Raw genomic sequence first — 18,199 nt, forward strand, 5'->3', positions numbered from 1 at the left:
ACAGAGGACCCCAACTCCATTCTGTCACTTTCAGAAGACTTTATGTGCAGAAGTAAAGGACACAGACCCATGGTCGTATTGAGGGGACAATGGTGATACCTGTGTGAGTTAGGCAGGCTGTTTGGACACAATGGCCATCCAAAAGTCAACAGCTCTTCCCAACTGTAAATAGTGCAGTTAAGTGCTTTCAATATCCCAGTTATGCCTGCTGTTGCAAAAATGCAACACAGCTGGAGCAGATGCTGTCTGTACCCCCCTCCCCTTCACCCCCTCCACATTCATCTCTACATGATGAAGGTCACTCACAGCAAGTACCTGCAGCCCTGCGTGGGGCTTCCTGGGGCCACAGGAGTGTGTAGAGCTAGTGCCCAGGGAAAACCAGCAGTGTGAGGGGTCAATCCCTCCAAAAGCAGCTGTCAGCCAATGCCTGATGGGGGTCAGAGGATAAATACTCCAGCCCCCGAGGCCCTGGCGTGCAACCTGGGACCCCAGCTGGATGGAGACCTGGTTGTCCACAGCGCTGTCTGCTCATCGGTGCCCCCTGAGGGCTCCAGAGCTCCCTGCGGTCACCTCCAAGATAAATGAACAGCATCCCTGAAACCATCTCAGGGTCTGATGGCCCCAAACCAAGGCAGCATCTTTGATGGATTTGGTCCACATCCTAAAGCACACCGGGCTGCTGACAGCTGCTCATGTCTGCCAGGCCTGTGGAATCACGTGAGACGGTGACACCCTTTCCAATCTGGTCCTCCTAGCTGTGTTCAGTGGGGTGGGGGAGGTCGCCTCATTTTATAAAGAAGGAAACTGAGGTGACAGGTCGCATGACTGTTCCCTGAGCCAGGGCTGTCCCAGCTCCTGGAGGACCAAACCCACACCGGGCCTGGGACATGCAGAGACCTGAGCATCTGGCTGCAGCCCGGGACCTCGTCTGGTTCTGGCCGAGATGCGAAGCCCATGGGCGCCCTCCAAGGGCAGCGCCCACGAGCGGGCAGGTTTTGGTCAAGACGGCGGGCGGTGCTCCCAGCCTCCCGAGCCGGGACCCCGAAGACATTCCAGGGCGCCAGTGCTGGGTCCCCGGAGGGTGAGCAGGAACCAAATGGGCAAGGCGAGCGGTGCACAGGGCGGTGTGGAAGGGGCGCAGTGTCACACTCAGAGGCCTCGGCCCCTGCGGGAGCCTGAGAACGAGCACCTCCTTACATTGTTTTGTTTTTAGTTGAAGTGAAATTCGCTTAACACAGAATTCGCCATTTTAAAGTGTACAATTCAGTGGCATTTAGTGCATTGATGATGTTGTGCAACCATCACCTCTGTCTAGTCCCAGAACATTCCCATGATTCCCAGAGAAGACCCTGTGCCCATGAGCAATCCCTCCCCACCCCCACCCCTGCCCCTGGCAAAACTACTCTGCTTTCAGTCTCCATGGATTTGCCTGTTCTGGATGTTTCCCGTAAATGTGTCTGCCTTGTGTGTCGGCTTCTCACTCAGCGTGATGTTTTGAGGTTCATCCGCGCTGTAGCGCGGGTCGGGGCTTCAGTCCTTTTTATGGCTGAATAGTATTCCACTGTGTGGATGGACAGCATTCTATCCACCCACCACCCATTGATGGACGCTGGGGCTGTTTCCCTTTTGGGCGATTGTGAGCAGGGCCACCGTGAGCTTCATGTACAAGGGCTGCTTTGAACACCTGTTTTCAGTCCTTCAGGCCTCCTTACACCTGGCACCCCACCCTAGTTCCTGGCCTTGGCGAGGAGTTGAGGGTCCAGCTTCTGGTGCCCCTGACCGGCCCAGGAGATGAGTCATTCTGCACCTGCAGCCCACCAGGGTCCTTCCTCCCCGGCCCTCCTCTCTCCTCCACCCTCAGAGTCCCCAGGGCCTGCCCCATTCCAGAAAGTTCTCAGAAACTGGAGTCTCCAGTGTGTCCCGGGCACCTGCTCTGTCTGGGAGCCCTGTGTGACGGGGAGCCATGGCCGCTGCCATGTGCTCTCACAGGAGTAGCCTCATTTCCTGGGCCTCAGTTTCCCCATCTGTAAATGGGGTTGTCACCAGGATTAACAGGCCAAGAAAGCGCCTGGCGCCTGGCTGCAGCAGCAGGTGTGTGATGCAGACGGAAGGCGGGTTCTTCTTTTGTCCTCTTCGCTGATGTTGATCGTGTTCGCCAAGAGCCGGCGCTTACCAGGTGCCCCACGCCGGGACCACGCAGGCCGCTCACGCACGCCATCTCTTCACCCCACTCCAGCCACGAGGAGGAGGTCTGCGCAGCTTCGCGGGACCCAGGCTGGTGGGGCACCCAGGCCTGTGTGTATCTGATCAGCTGGGTCCCTACTGGGCACTGTCACCTCTCTGCCCATCGAGAAGAGTACCAGGGGGCTTCATGCCACGGTGTGGCTGAGCCTCCTCCACTCCCTGGGCACCAGAGCCCCTGCGTAGCCCAGGAAGGGGAGGCCAGGAGACCTGTGGGGACACCTGTCTGTTTGGGGCTGGCGTGGGGGCCAGGCCGTCCTCGCTCTCGGGGAAACTTACATGTGTGAAGATCTGTGGGACACAGGTCCCAGACTGGGGTATACCAGGGGCACACCCCTGCCCCTCACTCCTGCCCTCCCACCCCACTCCTGTCACCCCACCCCTCACCCCGGGCCAGGGCTTGGCCACACAGCACATTTGGATGTGGCTCAAGTGACACGGAGACAGTGAGAGGCGGAGTTTATTTGTAGGTCGTGCAAGACGGGAGGGGACCAGGGCCCCTGGAGACCCCTGGGGCTCCGAGTTATCCACTCCAAGCCCTGTCAGTCCTGGGAGCCCCAGAAACTGGCCATCAACCTGCATTCCCCTGTCACCAGGCACCCTGACCAACAGCAGCATGGTTGACATGCACTGGGGACCTACTGTGCACAGGCCCCACCCAGAAGGGCTTACACCAAGGCTCGTGCGGGCCCTGGGAGGAGGGCCCGCCTCCGTCCCCACGTTACAGATGAGGAAACTGAGACACAGAGTGGTGAAGCCCTCAGCCACGGACCCACAGCCAGGAGTCTGGGTCCAGCCCTCCAGCTGCACCAGGGGCCCTGGGCGGCTCTGAGTTCGGCACACAGGTTTCAAACGCTCACAGCCCTGAAGGAGTCGCAGAGTCTGAGCCTTGCACTGTCAGCAGCATGGGGGTTACAGGACCCGGGTTCAAATCCTGGCTCTGATGCTCAGTACTGGCCGTGGGACCCCTGGGGAGTCACTGCCCTCTCTGGGCCTCGGTTTCCTCATCTGTAAAATGGATGGAGACATTTAGAGAACCACTGCCTAAGCCTCACCCTTCCCTCTTGCCTAACTAATTTCTCTGGTCAGCTACATTGCCCAGCCTCCCCTGCAGCAAGGTGTGGCCATGTGAAGTATAAGCAGAAGGGTTCCAAGGCCTCCCAGGAAGATTTCCTACAGATCCTGAGGCAGCAATTGGTCTCTGCCTTTCCCTCTGAGTTAGGAGGTGAAGGCTGGAGCCCTGGCAGCTATATTGTGCCATGAGGCAACCTTGAGGATAAAAGCCAGGGATGCTGTGAACTGAGAAATCAAATCATATTGCTATTGTGGCTGAGCCTGGACCTATGTCTACAGAGTCCCCTTCCTGCTGTCTGACACCAGGTCTCTATTCCTGATCTCTGGGCTTACACCAGTGTTGAGTCCTTTCCTGAGCCCCCTGGCCTGTGGCCCAACATACTGCGCATCTCTTGGGTGACCCCTTCCCAGTGCCCCCTGCCTGCTGACAGTGTCCGCTGCATGCGGGCTGAAGGCAGGCTGCTCTCCCGGCCTCCCCCCAGGTCTGTAGGAGCTGTGGCAGTCACTGTGGGTCTGAGGGAGTCCCCAGGTTCAGGGCAGAATGAGTAGGGGGTCTGGCGGTGGGTACCCTGTTGGGGCTGAGCCCTGGGGCTGGTCTTGGAGACTTCAGCAGGGTTGACGGGGTCATCTTCAAAGTGCGGTGGGGACAGCTCATGGGGGCCACGGCGGGTGGCCCGGGCCGCTCGGAGCAGAGTGTGGGTGAGCACAGCCACCAGGACCAGGGCACCCAAGCCGAGGATGGAGGCTGCCGCTGCACCTGTCTCGATCTCAAAGAGCAGCAGGGCATAGATGGACAGTGCTGGGGAAACAAATGGCTCTCATTTATTCAGTCTACAAACCTGTGCTCCCCAAGCCCTGAGAGAGCTCCCCAAAACAGGGGGACAATCATAGAAAACCATACAACATGATACACACATGGATCAACTCATCTACTCCTCTTGCATCCCACAAACACATCATCATGTCCATTTTACCAGAAAATGGTAAATTCTATGTTATGTCTACTTTACCACAGCTGAAACAACCCAGATCTCAGGCTTTCTGAACCCCTGTGATCGACCTTGAATGAATCACAGCCCCTCTCAGGCCTCAGTTTGCTGATGGGGACAAGAGGGTTGGTGACCTATACTGGTTCTCTGGTGCCCTATCCAGCGTCCGGTTGGCAGCCTTCTTTTCAGTGGAAACTGTCCTGTGCATTGTAGGACATTTAGCAGCTTTTACCCATCAGATACCAGTAGCATCCTTCCCCTGCCTTGTCGTGACAATAAAAATTGTCTCCAGATATTGGCAGATGTCCCCTGGGGGCAGAACCAGCCCCATTGAGAACTGCCGGCCCGGTCCCCACCCTCACCTGTGTCGCGGGTCTAGGAGTGCTGACCTGCCCCTTTGACGTCAGTGATGTGTACCGTCCGGGGCTTGGCCAATCAGAGCATTGCTTCCCTTGGCTGTAATGATTGGTGCAGCGCTATCACATGACCCGAGCTCAGCCAATCAGAGTCAGCCCTGGGACTTTCGCTTGGGCCGTGGGGATGGAGGAATTTTCTCACTGCAGCGCTGGGGGCGTTGGTGGGACTGAAGCCCGGGGCTGCCGAGGACCCCTCTGTGCTGCGTGGGCTGTTTCTACACTTTCTGCAGCTCGCACTCTTGCTTTGGAAGAGGCCACACTGCATCATGTCCGACATATTAAAGTGAGGCCAAGGACATTTTTTGGGCTAAACATTTTTGAAAACGTCTTTATAATTATTCTTTTGGCTCTGGTTAGCAACAAATGGACGATTGGCTGCACATGCTCAGGAATTCTTGCTGAGTGAGGTCACCTAACCTCAAAAAGAATCTAAATGGGAGCTAAACCAATTCTTAATTTAACGCTTAATGAGGCTGACATAGTTAGCTTTTTTTTTGCCCTTTGTGAGTTTTCTTGTATTTTAGAATGAGGATATTTTATTCTCCAAGTCTCCAACATTTTTGTTGGCCCGAAAAGGCTCAAGGTCACAGGCATTGTGTCAAAACCACTTACAGGCACAGGCGTCTTTCTCAGGGGACAGCAGGTGAAGAGGTGAAGTGAGAGGCACTCTGATGGCCTCATTCGAGTGCCTGGATCCAGCCACATCTGAGGCCAACCACCACTGATCTTTTCAGATACACAAGTCACCCCATCCACTCTCTTTTGTAAAAAAACCCATGTCCAGAGCATTTTATTAAGTCAAACAACAAAAATTATGCAGAACTCCCTTCACTTTTTATACGAAATCCCCACTATGAACCCGAGCTCGCTCTCAGCACTAACTTTAAACATATTTTCTAAACTTCAATTTCTCTATTGCAGGACTAAGGAAAAAACAGTAATAGCAAATCTCTTGTTTTTCATTCAGCTGAATACTTTTTTCCTCCAGTAAAAACGGCTGTTTATAGGGCTGCCAGGGATGTGTGTCTGACTCGGCACCGAGTCTGCGGAACCATCGACACATTTTTCAAGAGTAGAATGAAACAGAAGTCAGGAGTCTCTTTAAAGAAACTTGATGGTTTGATTCCTTTACCAGCACATGTAGGTGAGAGAACGTGGATCTAAGGAAAGTGCTTACTGGAGGTCCTGCTATTGGGAACCAGAACAGCCCTTGCTAAGGCCAGCCTATGAGACGCTATCTGCAGAAACCACAAGGACATGGAAACTTTAGTTCGAGCCAAACGTAGAGAGCTGATGGATCGGAGGGGTTTTGAAGACAACCACCACTTGTGGAAGCCCATGGGGTCAGGAGCCATCCACGGGCTTTGACAGGGGTTAGCTCCGAGCCCCTCAGCAATTCTCTGGGGCAGGACAGTGACCATCCCCACTGTACCTATGGAGAAACTGAGGCACCGAGGGCACTGCGCAAGGCTCCAGAGTGAGAAGAGTCAGAGCTGAGAGCTGAACACAGGCAGGCTGACTCTGGAGCTGACCCCACTTACGGGGCCATTAACTCTCACCCCAACCCAGGGCCCTATCGTTCTATCCCCCACGTTCTATCCCCAGCACGCACCTGCTAAGTAGACGGAGACCCCGCAGCAGAAGAGGCCGAGGGCCACGTGTCTGAGGAGGCGGCAGTCATAGAGAAACCAGTCAGCCCTGGTGGGGGGAGCAGGAAGGAAAAGGGCTCAGGAGGTGGAGGTGGGTAGGGGAAGGCCGGGGAGGAGAGGGAGGGAGAGGTGCCCAGCTTTGAGGCACCCAAGATCTATGTGAGGACCCAACCAGCCATCCATCCATCCACCGCTCCATCCATCCACCCGCTCATCCATCCTTCCAGGTAAATATCCACCACCATTTGGCATCCACCATCCCCATCAGTTGTTCAACCACAGAGCCATCCGTCCGTTTAACCACGCCCTGTTAACCCATCCACCCATCCATCTGTCCCTCCATGCATTCTCTACCCACCCATCCATCCATCATCCGTCTTCCAGTCACCATCCATCTATCCAACCAACTATCCAGCAGTCCATCCATCCTATCTCATTCACCACCTGTCCATCCACCACCCATTCTCCCTCCCTCATGACCCATCCACATACATCAGTCCACTCAAACATCCAACACTCACGAAGCAGCTATTACATATGGACACTCGCTAGACACCCGACTTCCGTTATTGTACAGACCATAAGCTTATTTGGGAAATGAGGGAACTGGGGTTAACTTGTTACCAATGATGATAGAAACAGAGATTCCCAGGGGCTGACACTGAGTGAGGACTTAGTTTTGACCTGGCGTGCTAAGTGCTTCTGCTGTGTGCGCCTCTTCCCTCCTCCGGCCCGGGAGGCCAGGCGGTGGAGGCTGAGAGCTTCCATCCTCGCTCCCCTCCCTCCAGTACAGCGGGAGGGGCCTTCCTCCTGGTCTCCCTGCCACCTCCCTCCTGGCCCCTGTTCCGCACGGTGGCCACAGCGGGTCACTCCAAACCTGTCAGAGCGTGCCCCTTCTGCTCAGAACTACCTTAGGCAGAGTAAAACCCAAAGTCGTCACCACAGTGCAGGAAGCCCTCCGTGGCCCGGCTCCTCCCGATTCCCTGCCCTCATCTCCCCCCAGCCACGCCAACTCCCCCAGCTCTCTCCTGCCCCAGGGCGCCGCCCAAGTTGCTCCCTCTGCAGAATCAAAGACACCCCGATCTTCTGCCTCCTTCAAGGCTCAGCCCAGCTCTCCCCTGATGGTCCCATCCAGCCCCCACACCCTGTCCTCCTCCACGACATTGCCCGTTTTCTTTCCTTCCCAGCATTCGTCACCATTTGACGACACTGATCTGTTTTGTTTCTTTATTGTCTGTGACCCCTTGAGGGCCTGTCTGGGTCTGCCTGGCTGTTGCCGTGTCCCCCAGTGCCCGGTGCTGGGCTCAGCCCCTGCGGGCACCCAACACATATTTGTCGATGGACAGAATGCATGCATTTCAGCCCACCTCGAACTACGGGATGAGGGCGCAGCTGAGATGGGGTCTACTCCAAAGGTGGGAGTTCCTATCTGCTCAAATCAATGAAATCTCAGACCAGGATCCTGGTTCCCCTCCCCCAGCATCCTGGAGGGAAACACTGGGATGTGGGGCAAGCACGTCCTCGGCTCAAGGAAGGTTCTTCACCCCACATGCTCTGCCCCCTGCAGACACCCGTTGGCACCCATGTCCCTGAGATCCAGTGCCAGAGGACAGCGTCGCAGCCTGGGCCTGGGCACGGGCTCCAGCTCCATTGGATTGAAGTGCAAATCCAGCCCGCCCCTCCCAAGCCGGACAGCCCAAGAGGACAGCCTCCCATCGGAGCCGCAGGCACGGAGGGGGAGACAGCCCGGCCGGCTGGCTCTGGGGTGAGGCCTTCACCCGGCTCATCCACGCGAAGGCGGAGGCAGAACTTAGGGTTCCATAAGTGACAAGCCTATCAGCGCAGGGGCTGGCTGACCCCGCGCCCTCGCCGAGCTGCAGTTTCCACATCTGTAAAGTGGGGGTCGAAGCAGCAGTCGCACCTGCTGTAAAATTTCAGGAAATACAGGACGGAGAGAGAGAGACGACAGCGGGGAGAGAGAGGAACGCAGGGCAGGAGGAGAGGGAGGGAAAGATGCGTGGGGAGAGGGAAGCCCAGAGCGGGGCAGCGCGTCGCCCAGACTCGCCAGCCCCCAGCCGGCGGCGGGCCGGCCGTCCTACCTGCCGGAGCCGGGCCCCCGCGCCAGCTCGGCGCCCAGGTGGCCGCAGAGCGCGGCGAGCAGCAGGCAGGTGAGGCCCAGCGCCAGGGCGAGCGCGGCGAGCGCGGCGGCCAGCGGCAGCAGCGCCCCGGCCGCGTCCTCGGGCAGCCCGGGGCCGGCGCCCAGCTCGGGGCCCAGCCCGTCGGCGCGCGGCCCCCGCAGCTCCGCGCGGCCCGCCTGCAGCTGGAACAGCAGCTGCGCGCCCAGCGCCGCCAGCACGGCCGCCGGGACGCCCAGCAGGACCATCGCGGCCAGCACCCGGCCGCCGTACGACCGGGCCATGCGGGCGTCCTGCGGGGCTGGGGGCAGTCGAGGAGTCAGAGGTTTGAGGGGGACAGGGGAGTTGGGGGGCGTCCGAGGGCCCCCGGGGGGCTCGAAGGGGACGGGGCCGGAGGGGTGTCTGAAAGTTGGGGGGCCGCAGGGGTCCCGGGGTGCCTGTCGCAGTGGGAACGAGGAAGCCGCCCGAACACTTGGGACAAAGTCTTCTCTCCTCTCCGCGGACCCTGCGGGCGCCCGCTCCGGGCCTCCGGGTCCTTGCGGGGCGGGGCGACGGGGGGGCGGGGCCCGATCCAAGGCGCCTGCCGGTCCCGAAACTCAGGAAAGTGCCCCCCGCCCCCACCCGCTGCCCTAAACACCTGTCTTATTGTTTAGAAAAAAAAGAAACTTTAACGAATTTTTCAATAATTCACTCCGATATTTGGTGTCTATCTGCGGACCTTGCCATCGGCTGCGATTGCCCCTCCGCTGATCTCCTCTCAAGGCTCCGCAGACACGTCGCCTCCTCGGCCGGGCCCCCGTGGACCCGCGCCCCGACAGGCGCCTTGTCCTCCGCTGCTAGGCTTTGCTCTTCCCACAGCGCGTTCGTTGTGGTTGTTATTTATTTATTTTTGTTTTAAAAATTGAAGTGAAATTTACGTCATAAAATTAACCATTTAAAGTGAACGATTCAGTGACAATTATTACATTCACAATGTTGTACAACCACTACTCGTATTTAGGCCCAGAACTTTTCCATCCCCCCAAAAAGAGACCCCGTCCCCATGAGCAGTCCTCCCCGTGCCCTCCTCCGCCCCCACCGCCACCCATCTGCTTTGTGACTCCATGGATTCGTCTGTTTGGGGCATTTCAGGTAAATGGAACCAGACAATGTGTGGCCTGTTGTGTCTGGCTTCTTCCACTCAGCATCACGTTTTTGAGGTTCCCCCACGGTGTAGCGTGAGTCAGGGCTGCGTCCCCGTTTGTGGCCGAGTAGCGTTTATCCAGTCATCTGTTGGTGGACTTTTGGGTCGTTTCCACCTTTGGGCTGCTGTGAACAGCGCTGCCATGCGCTTGTGTGTGCAATGATTTGAGTCTCTGCTTTCATTTCTTGTGGGTGTATGCCTAGGAGTGAAATGGCTGGGGCATATGGCCATTCTATATTTAACTTATCAGGGAACTGCCAGACCGTTTTCCACAGCGGCCGCACCATTTCACATCCCCTCCAGCCATGCACCAAAGTTTATTTATTTATTTATTTATTTGTTTGTTTTTTGAGGAAGATTAGCCCTGAGCTAACTGCTGCCAATCCTCCCCTTTTTGCTGAAGAAGACTGGCCCTGAGCTAACATCTGTGCCCATCTTCCTCTACTTTATATGTGGGATGCCTACCACAGCATGGCTTGCCAAGCAGTGCCATGTCCATGTTCCGAACCCGCGAACCCCAGGCCGCCAAAGCGGAATGTGCGACTTAACCGCTGCGCCACCAGGCCGGCCCTGTTATTTGTTTTTGACTGGAGCCATCCTCCTGGCTGGGAAGTGCAACCTCACTGCAGCTCTGGTTTGCCTTGCCGTGGCGGCTGCTGGAGGTGAGCATCTTCCGCGTGCTGTGGGCCATCTGCGCATCTTCCCAGGGAACTGTCTGCTCACGCCCTTCGCCCGTGTTCAATGGGCTGTGACTCTCGCTTTCCTGCAGCACTGCGGTTTGCTGCCGTCTGAGGCCCCAGGGCCGCAGGATGTTGGCCTTGGTGTCCAGGACACCACCCAGTGCCCAGCAGGCCCTCAGTAAACGTTTGCTGCACGCGTGGATGAATGAATCGCCTCACACTCCTGCTCTGGAATTCTCACAAAGTGTGAGATATCAAATCTGAAAATGATTTCAAAGGGAACACATTCCTGAGAGATCCAGAGTGTAAGAGTGACAGGCTGGTGTGGCCTCCTGCAAGCAGGGCCCTGTCCTTGTACATTCAGGCCTGAAAGACAGAGAGTCATCACCCTGGACTTCACAGATGAGGAAACTGAGGCACAGAGAGGGGCCGGGAGTCCCTAGGACACACACTACAGGCAGGGTGGAATTCAAACCAGCAACCCGGCTCCACCCACTGCTCTACACTATTCCACAGACACGTCGTAGAACCCACTGGTTTTGCCTTCCAGGTCTCTTTTCTGATCTTTGGAGTCATTTGGTTTTTTTTCACGTTTCAAATTTTTGGGGTCTTCTGGGGGGAGTTTGTGGGCCCTGAACCCTCACCTCAGTGCCTTATGAGTAAAATGGCCCTTGGAGAAAGGACGGGGTAACCTTTCAGCCCCAGATGCCCTCCTCCTTTGCTGTGTGCCTTTGGGCAAGTCCCTTAACCTCTCTGGGCTTCCTCATCTGTAACAGGAGTTAGTTCATTCATTCACTTATTTGCTCATTCATTCACAAGGCTTCAGTCCAACACACCCAGCTTCTTTCATCATGACCAAAGTTGGAGTGAGTTTTCCACGTTTCATGGGTAAAGTCCAAATTGGGGTAGCAGGGGCTCAGCAACTCATTTGGGAACAGAGCCCCAGGTATGTGCTAGGTGTTGGGGACACACAGATGTCAGATACTTGCATTTATTCATTCAACAAACATTGATGGGGAGCTCACCCTGTGCCCGGCTCTGGGACCCATTGGTGACTAAGGCAGGCCCAGCTTGCCCTTCCTGACTCATGGCCTGACGGGGGAGGTGGAAACCCATCAAGTAAAGGGACAATTCCGTACAGTAGCCAAAGGTCATTACGGCACTATCTTAGATTTCACCACTATTTGTTGGGACCTGGGCGGGGCTGGGGGGGCTCACAGATACCAAGACCTGGCCCTGCCCTTTGTGTTGGGGGGACTCTCTAGTTTGGGAGTGTCTGGCTTCAATTTAAAAAGTTAAGCCTGCAAGCGGGTGACACTCTGAGGGCGATCTTGTCTGCCTCGGCCAGGCGCCAAGCTGTCCCTTCCTCATGCAGTCCGCACAGGGCGCCGCGGCGTTGGGGAGGGCGTGACTCCTGTCTACCCGGGGAGGGCGAGACTCGGACAGGGCCAGAGACCTGTCCACTCACACAGGCGGGCAGGACAGGGGGCAGACTCCCCGCCTCACTGTCCAGGTGGGGAGGCTGGCCACTGCATGCTGGCAGGAATAGTAGTAAAGATATTGAGGGGTTACGTGTCCCGTCGTTTGCTTGGGAAGGACATTTTTAAACTTCTTCTAAAAGCTGCTGGAGAGCCGGCGACCTCGTATCAGATACACAGAATTTAAGAGCCGCTGTCACAGAGTCCATGGCACTCATTTCACAGATGGGCCTAATTGAGGTTCACAAAGAGAAGGTTGTGCCTGGAACCAGGAGCAGGTGGCGTCACCCGCCAGAGCCTCAATTTCTCCACCTGACGATTGAGGGGAGGGCTTGTCCAGTCCTCGGGCCTCCACGGCCTCCCGGGCCCGGAGACTCCCCCCCTCCCAGCGCACCCTCCCCGCAGACCGGGCGCAGAAGGGGGGGTCGCATCTCATTTGCACGCTTGGCCCCGCCCCGAGGCCGCGCCTCCCCACCCCGCCGCCAGGCGGCGCGCAGAGCGACCTCCAGCTCCGGCTTCCCGGCCGACCTGCCTGCAGGACCCGGCCTTACTGTCGTTTTCCAGGGGAAAGAAAGAAGGCTTAGCCAGGGGAGGTGACTGTCCTACAGTCACGCAGCCGACAAGTGGCTCCAGAAAAACTGTTCGATTTCTACGTTCTGCTCTGTTTCCCGGGGATATTCTGGGCTCAGCAGGGAGAGGGGGGCTCTCGGGCCTCGCTGGTGCTCTGGGCCCCAGCACATGCGGCAACAAATACTGAAACGCATCGTGTGTAAACTGGAAATCCGTCGTTAAAGAATCGTCGGAATTTTGCGTGTGAAATATGTGGGCAACTCATTTCATGCACGATGAGCTGAGCGTCCTCAGCACGATTCTTCGATTTTAGTCTGCATTTTCCCCTTGGAAACTATTTGAAGACCTTCCCCCCACCCCCCCAGGTCTTCAAAATATTTCCAGAGACCCTCGAAAAACTCTCCCTCACTTCAGCACCCCGCCCGGAAGGCTCAGACCCTTGGCTGGAGGACCAGGGCAGACCCAGGACCCGCTCCCTCCTGGGGAGGTCTCCTATAGAGACCCCTGCCCCCGTCCGCCCCGCCCTGGTCCCGCCCTCCACCTGCCGGGGGATCCGAACAGAGGCCCCCAGGTCCCGCCCTGCTTCTTCCTGGGATCTCCCCACAGCCGCCGCCCCCTCCTGGGGGTGGGCCTCAGAAAGACCCTCCCTACTCCCCACCGCTTGGCCTTTCCTCCCCGTCGGGAGAGCCCAGAACAGCGCCGCCGCCCCACCTGCCCCTGGTAGGGGGCTCAGAACACAGGCAGCCCGCTACCCCCTGCTCGGGCCGTGCGCTGGATACCCACCTTCTCCTGACCCGAACTCAGAACTGTCCCTTCCCCTCGCACCGCCCCCGCCCCCGCTCCGTCCCCCTGCAAGGACCGTCCCAGATTCGCCGCCTCTGCCGTCCAGCTTTCCACCCTGCGGGGCTCGGAACAGCCCCCCGGCCCAGCCCACCACTGGGGGTTGTGTGTCTGAAGGTCATCATCGGCATGCCCTCCGTCCGTCCTCTCCACTCGGGGGTCAGAACGGCCCGCCGGCCCCGCCCCCGCCCTCCTCCTGGGGGTTTCATCCCAGGACCCCAACTCCTGTCCCCCCAGCGTCAGAACAGCCCTCCGGCCTCGTCCTCGGCCCCGCCGCCTGCCCCGCGGCCGCGTGCACCCCGCGCCGCCCGGGGCACGCGATACCTGCGGCGGCGCAGCGGCTCGGTGAGGCTCCGCGGCGCGGGCTCGTCCAGGTCCTCGGGCTGCAGGAAGCTGCGCTCCAGCACGTCGGCCGCCTCCCTCCAGTTGGCGAAGCAGGCGGGGCCCAGGCGCTCGATCTCGTCCGCCGCGTCGCGGGTGAGCACGTCCCCACCCGGCGTGAGCACCACGACCGCCGGCAGGCGCTCCACGGAGAACCGGCGCCCGAGCTCCCTGCGGGGCACGCGCGTCAGTGCGGCCGGACTTCCAGATCATCCGGGACCGAGCCCGAAGTCCCGAGCCGGGGAGCCCCACGTCCCCCCTCCCGGTACTGACCGAGCACCCCTGTGTGCACTGCCAGGTCCTGAGCGTTGGGGACGCCTGGGGACCAGGCCAGGCCTGGCCACACTGGCCTTGGTGCTGTGCCTCCAACACCCCAGCCACGCTCCCACCTCAGGGCCTTTGCACTGGCCGTGCCCTCTCCTGGAGCACTCTCCCCAGACGTCTGTGGGTTAAGACCCTGTATGCTGCAACACCTGACCTCAAATGGCAACATCTCCCTTTCCCTCTGCTTGCAGCTCCTCTCAGCATCCAACACACCGCCTAGTTTATTTATGTCTCCTGTTTATCATTGTCTCCCACAATGGAATGGGCTTCACTAGGCACTGATTTCTGTCTCCGTTGGTGTCCCCAGTGCCTACAACAGTGCGGGGCACAGAGTAGGTGCTCAGGGAGCATATATGCGATGAACGGGTAAATACTAATAAATGCCATAAAGAAATGATAAGCTGGGTAAGGGGGTGCCTCTCAGAGGAGGTGACCTTTGAGCTGAGATCTGCAGGACGAGGAATGGGAAAGCTGGGGGAAGGGTGTCTCAAGCAGAGGGCACAGCCCCTGCGTGCCCAGGCCGGGAGGGAGGGAGAGTGGAAGGCAGCCGTGCCCATACAGGCCCTACGGGGGCACGGTGAGGAGGTGAGGGGCACGGCTCAGTCTGAAGGGAGCCAGTGAGAAGCCACCCACAGCCCCAGGAGACCTCAGAGGAAACCTGGCATCTAGGCCCGAATCCTGCAACTCGTCATGGAGGAAAGGGGCGGCCAGACTAGGCCCCTCACTGCAGTTGGTCATTTCCACCTGCTGGGGTCTTGGGGGCCCTTTTCCAGGCCTGCACACCGAGAACACAGGGTACTTGCAAAATCCTCCAGAAGTGGGTGGCCAGACTTAGTAAATAGAAATACGAGACATACATGCAATGTGTGGGACACAGACTAAAAGATGACTCGTTGTTGATGTGACAGTCGTATTTAACCGGGCACCCTGTGTTTCTCTGGCAGCCTTGTGGGAGGCCAGGGGTGGGGACTCGCTCCCCCTCTGTCCAGATACTAGCCTGGGGGTATGTTCTGTGGAGAGGACCCTGCCTCACACAAGGTCAGCGCTCGGCTGTGATGTCCTCGCAGCTGGCATTTCTGCCCCAGGGCGGGAAAGGTCGCCAGTTTCAGGGAAGAACCCTGTGAGCTGCAGAGTGCGGTGGGAGCCAGCAATTGTCCAGACTCTGAGGACGCTGCATGGAGCATGAAGGTCTCTGGAACCAGAAACTTCCGTCTTGTCGTGTAACAAAATTTAAAGAAATTGGTAAAATGTCATGAAGTCTGCAACTCGCTTTCAAATGGTTGAGCACAAACTCCACCGGCACGTAGATAAAGCCAGTATGGCAAAATGTTAATAACTGCCGTGGGTTCCACTGTGTGCTTCCTCCAACGTTTCGGTATCTTTGAAATTTTTCATAATAAAAAGTTCGGGTTTAAAAGAAATAAAGTCTTACTGCAGAAAAGAGGAAAGTTCTAAAATAGCCGCAAACTATAACACTGTTTATTGGGCAGCTCGAGGTAAAGCTTGAATCCAGCAAGCTCCCTCTCAGCTCCAGCACCCTCCATGGCTCCCAGCTACTCCAAGGATCACAGCCGCACTCCTCAAGGGGGCACTCGGGGCTGCTCCCCGTGGTGACTGCTGACTTCTCACACCTGGCATTACTTATAGTTTCCTGACTTGGCTGTTCTTTCTCTGACGGCCTCCGAGCCTTTGTCTGTGCTGTGCCCTCCGCCTGGAACCCTTCCGTTTCCTCCCTCTTCACCCTCCTATCCTCCTTGTCCTTGAGGTTGCTCTTTGAAGCCACACTGCGGTCTGTTGCTCTATATTTGCTGAGTCTTTGTTCCACGTCTGTCTGCCCCGCCAGGCGGTAAGCTCTGTGGGGGCTGGGCACGTCCACCCCTCTCTGGCCCCCAGTTCCTGGTACATGGCTTGGCACACAGCGGGTGCTCTTCAGCTCCAGATGGAACAGATGCCTCAACAAGCAAATACATCACTTTCAGCAGAAACAGCCTCTCCTCCAGGAAGCCCTCCGTGACCTCCCCTCCCACCTCACCTCCGCAGGTCATCCTCGAAGGGCAGGAAGAGCCACTTCTTGGGCATGTCCCTGAGGAACAGGTCCTGCTGCTCCTCCGTGCGGTCCTGGGACACATACACCAGGGCCAGCTGGGCTGCCCGCAGCACGTAGAACTCATCCGTGAGCCGCACGAAGAAGTCCCTGAGGACGGGCGCGAAGGCCTGGCACCGCGGGCACGTCCCGGCGCCGAAGAACAGCAGCACCAGCCGGTTCTCCAGCCGGCGGCTGAGCTCGGCCTCGGTGTCCAGCTCGTCCTGGTCGCTGTTGTTGCGAATCAGGACGCGCCCAGAGAACAGGGAGGCCATGGCGGCCCCGGCTGGGTACTGGGAACGGGGCGGAGGGACCTCGTGTGGCCCGGGTCTGCTGCTGGCTGCTGTCCCGGGATTAGGCCTCTTAGGAGGCCAGCTGCGACATCACTAATCTGCCTCAGCCGTGACCTGATTCTGCGCCGCCTCCGTGGGCAGGGCAGCTGCCTCACGAGGGGGCCGCCAGTGAGCGCACTGCAGCCAAACGCACAGGACTGCAAAGAAACCAGGCATGCCGACACACAGGCGCGACAGGCTTCCATCAAACTGTGATGCGAAACCGTACCTGCTTCTCCGTGAGTGCCTCCGGTAACCGCGGTGTACGGGGCTCCACCAGGCGCTGTGATTTGTAAGTCGAGATGAGGAGAAATGATATTTCGAGGTGTCTGCCTGCAATGACCAGGATAAGATATGAAATTACCTTTGATTTCCGCGGGTGACAAAGTCACAGGGCCGGCTGATACGTGCTTTGACAGGACATGAGAAAACACGCTAAATTTCAGGGAGAAGTTAATGAAAATAAACATGTATTTTTTTCCCTCCACTTTCCTGAATTCTGTCCGGACAGCACGCCTTAAGAGGCCCTGGTGTGTAAGGTTGAAAATCACGACCACAGCATTTTGCAGACGCCTCCCAGCAAGAGTTGGGGGAAGCTCCCTGCTCCTTGAGTCCAGGCTGGCTCCAGGCTTGCTTTGACCCGCGGGGTGAGGTGGAGATTTGGAGGAGAAGCCTCGCCTCTGCCTCCGCTTGCACTCTCTTGCAACGCTGCCTGCGGACAGGACGCCCCAGGTGAGGAGCCGATCTAGCCAGGGGTTGGCGAACCTTTGCTTTAAAGGACTGGGTAGTCAATATGTTTGGCTTTGTGGGCCATATGGTCTCTGTTATAAGTTCCAATTCTGCTGCTATCTTGCAAAAGCAGCTCTAGACAACATGCACATGAATTTATGCATCTGGTTCCGTAAAACTCTTATTTATGGACACTAACATTTCATAGAATTTTCGTGTGTCATGAAATGGTAGTCTTTTGATTTTTTTCAACCATTCAAAAATGCAAAAACCATTCTAAGCTCGTGGTGAGGCAGGCTTGGCCTGTCAGCTGTGGTTGGCAGAGCTCGGTTCTAGCCTATTGGATGAGAGCCCACATGGAGGAGAACTAGAGGCCCAGCCACCAGCCAGCGCCAGCCGCCACGCGTGTGCCGGCCCAGGCCAGCCACCAGCAGAGTGTGGCAGAGTGACTGAGCCAGGTGAGACCAGCAGAGGGACCGCCCAAGCAACCCATGGGATCCCGAGAAGCAGTCGGCCGTGTGGTATGAAGCCGCTCGGTTTGAGGGGACTTGTTATGCAGCCACATCTGAGCAGAACACCAGGTCTAGACGGTTTTTCTGAGCCCAGGAAAATGTGAGAGACTCTGACAGAATCTCAGTACTGGCTTTAAACAATAAAAAAGGAAACCACAAAATCCTCATTCTCAAGAGTTTAATTCACATCGTCAGGGCTTCGTGAATGTGCCCATTACTGATAAGTCTGTTTCATTCCATTTAGAAACAATTTCCTGGTCAGATTTTCCTCATTCTGCCACAACCCAGGGAAGTCCCAGCATGTTGAAAATTCAGGAAGCTACTGAGAGCAAAGTGATCCTGTTGACTTGGAAAGCCTCAAAACAAGTTTATTTTGGAATAGCCAAAAGAACTGAAATGTAGCAGACCACAGGCAAATGGAGAAAGAAAGGAGGGGAGCTGCTTTTATAGAGAAAAAGGGGTGTGGGGGAACTGTTCTAAAGGAAAATCCATTGGGGAAAAGTGACAGTTCAGGGTGGCAACAGCTTCTCATTGGCTGGGCTGCGGCATTTCTCATTGGCTCAGCTGAAGTGCTTTTCATTGG

The 18,199-nt window shown here is 57.3% G+C and overlaps 2 protein-coding genes across 3 annotated transcripts; both read right to left on the bottom strand.

Annotated features, from left to right (window-relative positions):
- Positions 1–2,685: 2,685 nt before the first annotated feature.
- On the bottom strand, positions 2,686–8,972 carry TMEM221 (transmembrane protein 221). 2 transcript variants are annotated; one of them, XM_070519388.1, is made up of 4 exons: positions 8,469–8,967; positions 6,333–6,418; positions 3,884–4,114; positions 2,686–3,249 (listed from the first exon to the last, which is right to left on the bottom strand). In XM_070519388.1, the coding sequence occupies exons 1-4, from the start codon at positions 8,786–8,788 to the stop codon at positions 3,218–3,220; spliced, it is 669 nt and encodes a 222-aa protein (XP_070375489.1). In that variant the 5' UTR covers positions 8,789–8,967; the 3' UTR covers positions 2,686–3,217. The 2 variants fall into 2 exon arrangements, with proteins under 2 accessions (XP_070375489.1, XP_044632266.1); XM_044776331.2 differs by having other exon boundaries at positions 2,686–4,114; positions 8,469–8,972.
- A 4,279-nt stretch (positions 8,973–13,251) lies between these two features.
- NXNL1 (nucleoredoxin like 1) lies at positions 13,252–16,318 on the bottom strand. The gene is made up of 2 exons (XM_014865952.3): positions 15,993–16,318; positions 13,252–13,807 (listed from the first exon to the last, which is right to left on the bottom strand). The coding sequence occupies exons 1-2, from the start codon at positions 16,316–16,318 to the stop codon at positions 13,495–13,497; spliced, it is 639 nt and encodes a 212-aa protein (XP_014721438.2). The 3' UTR covers positions 13,252–13,494.
- Between the last annotated feature and the right edge of the window lie 1,881 nt (positions 16,319–18,199).

Source organism: Equus asinus, chromosome 10, assembly GCF_041296235.1.
Source record: "Equus asinus isolate D_3611 breed Donkey chromosome 10, EquAss-T2T_v2, whole genome shotgun sequence".
In the NCBI taxonomy this organism is placed as follows: Eukaryota; Metazoa; Chordata; class Mammalia; order Perissodactyla; family Equidae; genus Equus; species Equus asinus.